Source organism: Rhinopithecus bieti, unplaced genomic scaffold (assembly GCF_001698545.2).
Source record: "Rhinopithecus bieti isolate Rb0 unplaced genomic scaffold, ASM169854v2 scaffold_35950, whole genome shotgun sequence".
NCBI lineage: Eukaryota > Metazoa > Chordata > Mammalia > Primates > Cercopithecidae > Rhinopithecus > Rhinopithecus bieti.
This window is the reverse complement of record NW_016815506.1, coordinates 505,550-517,515: the sequence shown is the minus strand read 5'-3', so window position 1 is coordinate 517,515 and position 11,966 is coordinate 505,550. Positions and strand designations below refer to the sequence as shown.

General features: G+C 44.9%; 1 protein-coding gene, 1 long non-coding RNA gene and 1 pseudogene across 2 annotated transcripts in view; 1 reads left to right on the top strand and 2 right to left on the bottom strand.

Moving 5' to 3' along the window:
* Positions 1–310: 310 nt before the first annotated feature.
* Positions 311–1,535, bottom strand: LOC108516004 (uncharacterized). The gene is made up of 4 exons (XR_001881691.1): positions 1,469–1,535; positions 1,330–1,354; positions 926–948; positions 311–657 (listed from the first exon to the last, which is right to left on the bottom strand). It is a non-coding gene; the product is annotated as an uncharacterized LOC108516004 (long non-coding RNA).
* Positions 1,536–3,359: 1,824 nt separating this feature from the next.
* On the top strand, positions 3,360–3,858 carry LOC108516003 (60S ribosomal protein L10-like; annotated as a pseudogene).
* A 923-nt stretch (positions 3,859–4,781) lies between these two features.
* The window catches only part of PA2G4 (proliferation-associated 2G4), a 9,951-nt gene continuing 2,766 nt past the window's right edge, over positions 4,782–11,966 (bottom strand). The window contains exons 3-13 of the mRNA XM_017853234.1: positions 11,573–11,678; positions 11,410–11,479; positions 11,023–11,115; positions 9,344–9,407; positions 8,730–8,808; positions 8,189–8,267; positions 7,974–8,107; positions 7,603–7,697; positions 7,352–7,479; positions 7,134–7,187; positions 4,782–5,854 (exon numbers count right to left, since the gene is read on the bottom strand). Coding sequence (XP_017708723.1) covers positions 5,789–5,854; positions 7,134–7,187; positions 7,352–7,479; positions 7,603–7,697; positions 7,974–8,107; positions 8,189–8,267; positions 8,730–8,808; positions 9,344–9,407; positions 11,023–11,115; positions 11,410–11,479; positions 11,573–11,678 — 968 coding nt within the window. The 3' untranslated portion in view covers positions 4,782–5,788. The remainder of the gene's footprint in view (positions 5,855–7,133; positions 7,188–7,351; positions 7,480–7,602; positions 7,698–7,973; positions 8,108–8,188; positions 8,268–8,729; positions 8,809–9,343; positions 9,408–11,022; positions 11,116–11,409; positions 11,480–11,572; positions 11,679–11,966) is intronic.

The window sequence follows — 11,966 nt, the reverse complement described above, 5'->3', positions numbered from 1 at the left end:
CACGCTTTGCGTGTCACCATGGCAACCTAACCCAAACGCGCGACATACTCTAAGCAATAGTCGTCAAAGCAGGCCTCCTGGAAGGTAGGGGCGGTACCAGCATTGGCCCCAAATGACCCACGAAATCTAAAACCTGCCTCCAGAGATTTATCATATTCCATCCAGCTCCACCGAGATGCAAACCACACCACATAACCCGGGCTGTTGCTTTTGATATCCTCCATAGCACAGGTAGTGACAGGGAAAAGGCAAACTGTAATGATAGAAAACCCCCACCCGATTGAACCATAAAAAACATAATAGACAAGACGATTTAATTCTTCAACTAAAAGAGCGGAAGAGGTGATTTATTTTAGGGTTGTTACACTCGGCCACAAACACAGAAATAGTCCAGAATGTCACAAGTCCAGGGCAGAGGACCAACATGGGCAGTTTTGTTTATGAGCAAGGTGGGTCTCAGAGGTGATCGGCGATCAGAGGGCGATGAAGTTCTAGATCCATTGAGACAAGCTCTAGACAGTAGCATGCAGTCCCACAACTTGTACCAGCATCCCCAGCGCCTGGCATTCCATGTTTCTGCTCCTGTGGCCTCCACGATGCAACAAGCTAGCGGTTTACTTGGACCTCTGCCTCATCTTTCTTCTTTTGCGCTTCAGCCTGAAAAGCAGACACAGGAATGGAATATACCTATTCTCAAACCAGAGTTCTCTCCCTCCCACATAAAATCAAACGTGCACATAACATGAGGTGGTAAAATGAACAAGCACTACGGTTCTATCGTCCTCTGTTCTATCCTTTGCTCTAGGAAGAAAACACTCCAACATTTTTCTCCTAAAGATCTTTTAAGATTTCCAAACCAAATGTTTCTCCTAAGTTCTGTCCAAGGAACTTCCCTCCTCCTGGGCTGGCCAGGTCTCCAACATACCTGCGCATTCGCTTCTTCCTCCACTAGCAACCGTTCACAAGCAGCAGATAATTTTTTTTAAAAAAAGAGAGATAAAGCTTATTAGTAGGCTTAGGAGGGATATGAAATGCACTCTTTAGAACCGGGCAGATTCTTAACCAAGTATGAGATTGGTCGTAGCAACTACATCAGTAACTTGGACACCCTCGCAACATAAAATCAGAATTCCACCCTTTTCTAATTCCCACCCTCTCTACCCATAGCACTTAACCGCTAGCTCTCTTACAAACTACTACTTTTCCTCTCCCACCAGCTCTTGGTACCCTTGAAACCCAGTAGTTCAGGAGGTATGGCGGACTTGCGTTAGTCTCACCATACTAATCGCCAACTCCTACCTCCCAAGCTTACTACCAGGAACTGCTCACCTTGGCTCTCATGGCGCAGAGGTTTCTACAGGGAAAGAGAGAAAGGCTACAGTTAGTTTGGTGTGATGATGGTAATTGCCGAGGTCAGATGTCTACGGATTGTACGCGGAATCCGATCACAGGAATCAAACACACTCACCCAGAAAAATGGCGCTAAGGCCGAGAGAAAGCCGAGGTTCCGTTTACGGCTATTTAATGCAGCGCCGGGTGTCGTCACTTCCGCTTCCCACCCCTTTTCCCCAGGGGCGGGGTTACCCAATAGGCGTAGCAATGGTTTTCGGACCCTATTGAGGAGGAGTAGGTTGAGTTAGCTCTCTCTGAAGACTTGAGTATTTGGTTTTCGAGTTACCAATTCCCCCCCAGATTTAGTATGAGGGCGCTGTGTTATTTAAACGTTAGCACTTCTTTCCAATATTGGACCGAGAGGTGCCCACGGGGAAAAAGTAGTAACCGCCACCGTCCCTCGCATTGCTTCTTGGGAGTTGCAGTTCCCTGGAGAAGTCCTCCATTTTGCTATGGATAGGCGCGAACTGTACAGAAATTCTTGTTTTACTGGTTTCCCTTCTTTTCTTTTCTCTTTTTTTCTTTTTTGAGACAGGATCTCACTGTGTCACCCAGGCCGGTTTGCAGTGACGGCTCATCGCAATTTCCACCTCCTGGGTTCAAGCGATTCTCCCGTCTCAGCCTCCCGAGCAGCTGGGACAACAGGCGCGCGCCACTTGGCTAATTTTTGTATTTTTAGTAGAGACGAGGTTTCGCCGTGTTGCCTAGGCTGGTCTCGAACTCCTGAGCTCAAGCGATCCGCCCGCCTCGGCCTCCCAAAGTGCTGGGATTAAAGGCATGCGCCACCACGCCCAGCCGGTTTGCCTTATTTTCTAAAATAAATTGCTTCAGAGTGATTCGATTCCGGAACCATGGAAGGTTCTAAGATTTCAGAACATAGGAAGATATAAAGTGGGGATTCGGGAAAGCTTCCATACTTCAAAAAATATCCTTTCACTGTTTAAGATAGAGCAATTCTTTTTCCTAAACTTCAAGAATAAAATAGCTGACTATGGTCTTTCCTCACGAAGCCTGAAGGAAAATATCACTAGAGATTCCTGGCTACAATGCATCATTTGTTCAGAAAATACGTCAGCGGGCCGGGCGCGATCATCCCAGCACTTTGGGAGGCTGAGGTGGGGGAATCTCGAGCCCAGGAAGTCGAGGCTGCAGTGACCTATGCAGTGATTCTCTAGGCGTGAAGAGCGAACCAATGGACATAGGGAGAAAATTAGCCAAATCTGGGGAAAGTGTGACATTTGGTGTTAAGATAAAGAACTTCCCAGTTTGATTGTATGCTCAGGTGAGAAGCACTGGAAAACAACCAGATCCCCTATTTGGCTACAGGAAAGTTTTGAGTTAATGGGGGATGAAAAAGAACCCTTTCCCTAGAGAGACTTCATCTTATAGTTTAAAATACTGTAACATTTTGTATGTGATTGTTACAATCCCTCTTTTTTTGTGGTTTCCCTTTATTATATTCTACAGCATTTCACTTTAAATCCCTGAAAAACGTTTTTAAAATTAGGTTCCTTCTAAGTAGTTCTAGTATTGTCACCACCCAAACATATATGACAAGTTTTTTGAAACAAAAAAAAATCCCTTCAGAATTATTTTGTATCGATTCCACCAAGATTTCAACTGATGATTGCCAACTGGTCTATAAGCTCTTTGAGGGAAATTTTGTTTTGTTTTTGATACGGAGTCTCACTCTTGTCACCCAGGCTGGAGTGCAGTGGCACAATCTTGGCTCACTGCAACCTCCGCCTCCTGGGTTCAAGCAATTCTCCTGCCTCAGCCTCCCAAGTAGCTGGGATTACAGATGCCTGCCACTAAGCCCAGCTTTTTGTATTTTTAGTAGAGATGGGGTTTCACCATGTTGGTGAAGCTGGTCTTGATCTCCTGACCACGGGTGATCTGCCTGCCTCGGCCTCCCAAAGTGCTGGAATTACAGGCATGAGCACCTGACCACTTTTTTTTTTTTTAATAGACTTAATTTCCTGCAGCCAATTAAGCCGACTGAGTTCCTTTCCTCATGGGGGCCCAGTGTGCAATGGCTGCAAACAGCAGCTTCCCTGGTAGTGATGCAGCCTGTTTGTTGTATGGGTTGCTCTAAGGGACCTTGGAGACAGTCCTTTCAGATGGATGTTCATGTTTCTGACCTTGCACTACCCCAGTGTAGGCTCCAAACAGGCATGGGAGGTGCCATTGGAAAGCCCCAGGCACTGTGGCCAGGGTTCACATTGGCCAAGTTATATCCATCCGCACCAAGCTGCAGAACAAGGAGCATGTGATTGAGGCCCTGTGCAGGGCCAAGTTCAAGCTCCCCAGCCGCCAGAAGATCCACATCTCAAAGAAGTGGGGCTTCACCAAGTTCAATGCCAATGAATTTGAAGACATGGTGGCTGAGAAGCGGCTCACCCCAGATGGGTCAAGTACGTTCCCAATCGTGGTGCTCTGGACAAGTGGCAGGCCCTGCACTCATGAGGGCTTCCACTGTGCTGCCCCCTCTTAATACTCACCAATAAATTCTACTTCCTGTCTACCTAAAAAAAAAAAAAAATGCTTTCACTTCAATTACCCCTTTCTTACGTACTTTAAGTCTGTTATTTTAGTTTTATCCTGATTCCCTCAATAAACATTATTAGTATATTTTTTAAAAAAAGACTTATTTTTTTAGAAGTTTTAGGTTCACAGCAAAATTGAGGAAGGTTAGACATTTCCCACACATATAGCCTTCCCCTTTATAAACATCCCTCCACCCTGCCAGAGTGATACATTTGTTAACAATTGAACCTACGTTGATATACCATTATCACCCCAAATCCATAGTTTAGTTTACACTACGGTTCACTCTTGGCATTGTACATTCTTTGCCTTTGGACAAATGTGTAAGCAAGGAGAGAGGGATGAACAGGCAAAACACAGAGGATTTTTAGGGCACTGAAACCACTATTTTAATGGTGGATATACGTCATTAGACATTTGTCCTGTGTTCAGTTCTGTTCACTTGTAGTATCTCTAGTTTAGCAATGCCTGACATGCAGTAAGATAAACCAATTACCCATCTGACCTCAGTCTGGCCCTGAAAACTAGTGTACCAGACATTTTTCCTGGCTTCCTGAATTCAAAATAAACACTTGCAGTGCTGTTTTTGCAGTACACATTAAATGTCCTAGCCCCAAACAAATCTTAGCAGTGAGGACTGTTTCTACTTAGAAAATTACATCACCCAACTCCAGCAGATAACTTACTATGTCATCAAAGATTCTAGGATTTGTGTCTTCTGCAAGTCAAGACATTGCTCGGTTTGGGAAGGCAGAGCATGGCACTGTGGAGGAACAGTTCCAATACTACAACTGACATTCTCCCCATCTCCATCAAATAAGAGCAGCATACAAAGCACATCATTATGAGCAAATCCAAATTTATTTTAATGTCATGTCATTTTCAATGTGTTTAAAAACCTCATAAGTTAGTGGGAGCCCTAGTTTCCAGCATGCCAGAGGTACTGAAATTTGTCACCTTTCTCTACAAACCCCCAGCAATCCAATCCAAGTCCATAGCTTCAGAAAGCCAGGAGTTGTATCTTCAGTCAGTCTACTCCTCTGGTTCTTGGTTTTTCTTTCAAGGGAGGGAGATCACAATATTTCAAACAGGGACAAAACCAGTTGAGCTTCCAGCTCAGGTTTGTGTAAGATGGAGTGAGGAAAGACCCCACTGACTCCAGAGAAAAGGGTAAGGTTCAGATGGATTATTTCTTTACAGCTTTGTGAAAATGGAAGAAAAAAGATTTACAAATGAGGATCCATTTCATAGATGAGAATCTCTTCATAAATGAAGGCTCCAGCTCCTAAAATGGGAGGGGCCTGACTGGACAGCCTGAATCAGATGAGGAGTTGGCCACACTGAATAAAAACAATTTGAAAAATAATCCTCCTAATTTTGAAGCCAGATAAAATACTTGGGGAGAATGGAAAAAAAGAGGAAAAAGCCCCAAACAGATGGAAAAATGCTGACATCAGAGTGGTATAAAAAAATTCGGCTGAGTTTTCAGTGGTGATGGCTAATTTAGCCCTGTTCTGTAGTAGGGCACAAACCTTGACCAAGCATAGTAGTAGAAAAGGCTAGAAAGAGGGGCTTGAAGACGATGAATTTTGACTCCTGATTTTATTATTCAATTTCTTTTTTTCATTTAAAGTAGTCTTCCGTGGTTGGGAAGCCTCGCCTCCCAAGACCAGAGTCAGTTGGAGCTGGTTGTTGTTGGAAGGGAGTGGGTTGGGGAACGGGGTGGGGCAGGGAGACCCCGCTCTGCTGGCGGTCCTAGGTGGAGAAGAAGAACTGCACTTCACAGAGTCTGGGGTGTGTTGGGAAGGGGATGAGGCAGGAGCAGCAAGCTGGGGAGATGGGACCCACCTCAGTCCCCAGCTTCATTTTCTTCTAATGTTTCCCCACTGGTGGCATTCTCTGCAGTCTTGGAGGCCTATATGCAAGAAAAGGAGAGGGAGAAGACGTGTCAGTTTCTAACTATTTGCGGGTAGTGTCTGGGACCAGAGATAAAAGTGTTTTTTTTTTTTTTTTTTCTGAGACAGTCTCACTGTGTCGTCCAGGCTGGAGTGCAGTGGTACAACATGGCCCGCTGTAGCCTCAACTTCCCTGGGCTCAGGTGATCCTTCCACCTCAGCCTCCCAGGTAGCTGGGACTATAGGCACATGCCACCATGTTGCCCAGGCTGATCTTGAACTCCTGGGCTCAAGTGATCCTCCTGCCTAGGCTTCCCAAACTGTTGGGATTATATGTGTGAACCACCACACCCAGCCATAAAGTTATCTCAATCCTCTGGGTCACAGCTAAAATAAAGATATACAGGTCTCTGACTTATAATGGTCAACCTGTGATTTTTGAACTTCACGATGGTGTGAAAGCAATATGGATATTTCAATACATGATAATTTGTTCAATAAATGTTTTGAGCACACTGAAGGTAGGCCAGGCTAAGCTATGAGGTTCATGGTAGGTTAAGGTATATCAAATCCATTTTGAGTCAGGCATGGTGGTGGCTACTCAGCAGGTTAAGGCCGGACGATCACTTGAACCCAGGAGGAGCATGAGGCTACAGTGAGCTATGATCATGCCACTACATGTCAGCCTGGGTGACAGAGTGAGATCATCTTTTTTGAGACGGAGTTTCACTCTTGTTGTCCAGCAGAAATGGTGCGACCTCGGCTCACTGCAACCTCTGACTCCCAGGTTCAGGTTCAAACAATTCTCCTGCCTCAGCCTCCCGAGTAGCTGGGATTATAAGCATGTGCCACCACGCCCAGCTAATTTTGTATTTTTAGTAGATACGGGGTTTCTCTATGTTGGTCAGGCTGATCTCAAACTCCCGACCTCAGGTGATCCGTCCGCCTTGGCCTCCCAAAGTGCTGGGATTATAGGCGTGAGCTACTATGCCTGGCCAAAACAAGGCTGGGCATGGTGGCTCATGCCTGTAATCTCAACAGTTTGGGAGGCTGAGGTGGGAGGACTGTTCAAGGCCAGGAGTTTGAGACCCTGTCTCTTAAAAATATATATATATATATTTTAAAATCCATTTTGACTTACAGTATTTTCAATTTATGATGGGTTTACTGGGACAAAGTCCTATCATATTAAGTTGAGGAGCATCTGTACAAACATCCGTATCCCACTACAACCTAACACCGTGGGAGAAAGAGGGATCAGGTTCACCCTAACAGAGAAGGATGATCGTAATAACACACCTTCTTTTTTTTCTTTTTCTGGGTTTTTCGACTTGCAGAACTCTGGAGGAGGGCCTGGAAAACAGGAAGAAGGAAAAAAATTTTGAGGAATGTAGAGGAAATTGAAAACAAAGGGTTACTTTCAGTACTGTAGCTCTCTTCAGGATTTTGCTGGCATTTAGCCCTCACTTCCAGGCAGGTACCATGTACGTATTCACCACCTTCTATTCCACACTAACCTTTAGCTCTGCATCCTGGACCTCCATCTCAGACTTGTAGAGGTCAGGTTCAAAGGGACCACTGGTTATCCGCATGGGGCCATTGGGCATGAGCAGAACTGTAAATTTAAACTGGGCAACAAATTCACCTATGGCAAAAATGAAGATGTGTTTCGATAAAAAGTTCCTCTGTCATACTTAGCTCTTCTGAATTTATAGGAAGGATATCATATAATCAGGGAATCCAAAGTGAAGCTCTTTTTAGAACTCACCCTCCTTCTCATAGAGAACATTAAATGGTTGCAGCAGTTCATGTTTGGCGCACTCCACCACACCCATCCGAGCCTTCTTCTCATCTTCAAATGCTCTGGCAGGGAAGATGACATTCAGAGGTATCCTTAACTCCCCATCAAGTCTTACCATTTTGCTCATATTTTAAAATAGCTCCTACCCTCAGGCAGAAATCATGCTTAGGATTGCTCTTTTACGTTACCTTCAGTGAGAAGGAGATGGGGAGAGAGAGGGAGGGAGTGAGCACGTGCACGCTACAAGTCTAGGCAGGAAGGGAGAGGAAAAAGTGTTCCTGGGTGTATGGTCTGTGAGTCAGACTGGTTCCACGTACTATCATTGCTAAGTGTAGTACCTTAAAGTAAACGGCATGGCATCAAAACGCCTTTCCACTTCACTGAAGAAGGCACGTGAAGTTTTCATTTTCAGTCCATACTGTTTAGAGGGGTCTCGTTTGTAAATAGTGGTTCTCTGTCCTGCATCCTTGGCCTGAAAGAGTAATTTAAGTAACATTTGGTCTGGTGAACACTGTCAGTCACCCCTCTTTGCCAACTCTGGTACTCTCCTCACCTTGCCCTCTCCTGAGCTGACGAGAACATCCACAGCATATACTTCATGTACCTCAAATTCAGCTTTTTCATGGTCCTTCCTAAAAGGAATAGAGAGAAAGGGAACTTTTTTTTTTTTGACACAGAGTCTCATTCTGTCACCCAGCCTGGAGTGCAGTGGTGCAATCACAGCTCACTGCAACCTCCGCCTCCCAGGTTCAAGCAACTCTCCTGCCTCAGCCTCCCAAGTAGCTGAGACGACAGGAACACACCAGCACGCCTGGCTCATTTTTGTATTTTTTAGTAGAGACAGGGTTTCGCCATATTGGTCAGGGTGGTTCCGAACTCGTGACCTCAGGTGATCCACCCGCCTCAGCCTCCCAAAGTGCTGGGATTACAGGCGTGAGCCACCACACCCAGCCTAGAGAAAGGAAATATTAAGAGCAACAGGTCACTCCTGAAAGCATGGAGTAAAGGGTAGACAAGATTCAGTTGGGAGTATAGAAAAAAACCTGATGACTAGTCTGGTGTGATAGAAGGTGATGAATAGGGTTGGCACCTACTTCTGCTGGTCTGTGGGATTCTGGATAATGGTTTTTTCTCCATCAATGACATGCTGCTTCAACTGGTGTGACAGCATACCTGTAGACAGGACACAACCCATGGAACGAGCTATCCAGTATCCCAAAGGGTTTCCAAATCTACCTACTTCAGTAGTTTGAAGGGGTAGGCAGTGAGAAAACTACCTGGTTATGGAAACACAGGGCTCTGAGATTTCTGGCTTAGACTGGGTTATAGCCAGATAGATCTTCAAGGGGGCAATTCTGCAAAGCCACTCATTCTTTTCTTTTTTTTCTGAGATGGAGTTTCGCTCTTATTGCCCAGACTGGAGTGCAATGGCACGATCTCAGCTCACTGCAACCTCCGCCTCCCGGGTTCAAGTCTCGCCACAACCTCCCAAGTAGCTGGGATTACAGGCGCACGCCACCACGCCCAGCTGATTTTTGTATTTTTAGTAGAGACGGGGTTTCACCATGTTGGCCAGGCTGGCCTCAAACTCCTGACTTCAGGTGATCCGTCTGCCTTGGCCTCCAAAGTGCTGGGATTACAGGAGTGAGCCACCGCGCCCGGCAAAGCCACTCATTCTTAGACCCTCAACCCTGTTATCTGTTCTCACCTTCTATTGGTGTGCAGTTAAATGAGTGGGCAACTTTGTTCCAGGCTTCTGTCACTTGTGTGTTCTAGAAGTACAACATCAAACGAAAGGTGAGATATCAGGAGCTAATAAGTTCTCTACAATGAGAATAAGAAGCATAAAAGAACTGAGCGTTCTTTTTTCTTTTTTTTGAGATGGAGTCTAACTTTGTTGCCAGGCTGGAGTGCAGTGGCGTGATCTCGGCTCACTGCAACCTCTGCCTCCTGGGTTCAAGCTATTCTCCTGCCTCAGCCTCCTGAGTAGCTGGGATTACAGACATGCGCCACCACGCCCAGCTAATTTTTGTATTTTTAGTGGAGCCAGGGTTTCACCATGTTGGCCAGGATGGTCTCGATCTCCTGACCTCGTGATCCGCCCACCTCAGCCTCCCAAAGTGCTGGGATTACAGGCATGAGTCACCGAACCTGGCAGAACTGAGCCTTCTAATATCCTGTCAAGTCCCAATGATACTTATTCACTGGTTTTTCGTTTCATAGTTTGATTATCCCTACAATCTAAAAATACTTTATACAGATGCTCCCCAACTTGCAATGGGGTTATATCTCAAAAAAACTCATCATAAGTTGAAAATATCACTAAGTCAAAAATGCATTTAATACACCTAACCTACCTAACATCATAGCCTAGCCTATGTTAAATGTGCTCAGAGCACTTAAAAAACATTATCCTACAGTTGGGCAGAATTATCTAACATATGTGTATTTTATAATAGTGTTGAATATCTCATGTAATTTACTAAATACTACATGGAAAATGAAAACCAGAATGGCTGTATGGGTACTCAAAGCATAGCTTCTACTGAATGTGGCATCAAGCCAAGGACCAGGTGTATTTGCATATCATTTTACCCCGTGCTTTCACAAAGATGGTCTACTTCAATAAATTTTGCAAGTGAACAGGGCAGATGTATATCCCAATCTAGAAGACAAGGAAACTGAGTCTCAGGTTAAATGATTTGCCCCAGGTTAAATGACTAAGTGAAAGAACTTGGTCACAAACCTGGGTTTTCTTTTTTCTTTTTGCAGAGACGGGTCCTGCTGTTTCCCAAGCTGGTCTCAAACTCCTGGGTTCAAACAATCCTCCCACCTTGGCCCCCCAAAGTGCTGGGATTATAGGTATGTGCCACCACATGCCTATAATGTTAAGTTTAGTGTTTATCCTTTTTTACATGGCATTCTAATCTGTTTTGTGGGGACAGCAAATGCTTATTTTTCCTTTTTCTTTTGTGAAACAGGGTTTCATTGTTGCCCAGGCTGGAGTGCAGTTGCATGATCATAGCTCACCACAGCCTCAATCTCTCAGGCTCAGGTGATTCTCCCACCTCAGCCTCCCTGGCAGCTGGGAATACAGGCACACATTACCATGCCCAGCTAATTTTTGTATTTTTTGTAGAAATGGGGTTTCACCATGTTCCCCAGGCTGGTCTTGAACTCCCGGCCTCAAGCTATCCTCCTACCTTGGCCCCCAAAAGTGATGGGATTACAGACGTGAGCCACTGTGCCCAGCCAAATATAACTAATTTTAAAAAGCTGTTTTATAAGGGGTCTATAGGGGAGGTTGGTAGTTTCATATAGAGTAGCAACAGGTGCCTAATGCATCTTTGGTTCAACCAAGCTTTGGAACTGGATAAAATAGCTTACCTGATTTCCAGGTTTGACCAGGCGTAGGGCAGCTTCAGCACAAAGGTGAGCTGCCTTAATAACATCTGCTTTCCTCCCTGTTACTTGGGTCCCCTGTAGATAAGGACATGCAATCAGTATCTTCCTGGAAAGTTTGTTAACTCAGCTGGCTATCTGGCTAATATCTGTGAACCCATATGTGAAGGCCAGCCAATGAACAGGAGGGTAAAAACAGCAACAGCAACAACAACAACAACAACAACAAAAACAACAAAAAGCCTTTCTCCTTTTGCTTCTCTAGACACTCTCTCGACCTGCGTGGTGATTGGGGGTGGGAATAAGAAGGAAATAGCGGGTGCATTCCCTCCACCCGCAGGGCTGAACAGAGATCAAAAGCAGGCCACCTACCTGAGCTACACCAACCACAAAAGTATGTGCTACATTAGCGATGAAGCCATCCACATGGACCCCAAGGTCACTGAAAGGCAAGATCAGAGTGTACTGCATTAGGAACTGGCATTTTGTAAATGCTTTAAAAAAAGAAAAATGCTTTAAAATGGTTTAACCTTACATTTTTACCAAGTCACCTTCCTTGAGAATATAATCCTGGTCGCTCTTCAAAGGGGAGAAGTGACATACACAGTTATTTACCGAAATGCTGGTGGGAAAAGCAATACCTGTAAAGAAAAAACCATCAGCCTACTGCCTTGCTGTCTCCCAGAAGCCCTAGTGCTCTTCAGAAAAGTGGAAGGATTTTTTCAGGGTCTTGCTTAAGTTTCATCAGTTTGTATTAGGTAGGAAACTGCTTGTATCCCACTTGCCATTCCAGATTTCCAAATATCTCAGACAGAGCCAGGGTGGGGACTGCATCATTACAGTGAAAAAAAATAAAAACATATAGGACCAAAAAAGGGTCAAACAGGAAATTAGTGAGGGATTTTTTTTTTTTTTTTTTTTTTTTTTTT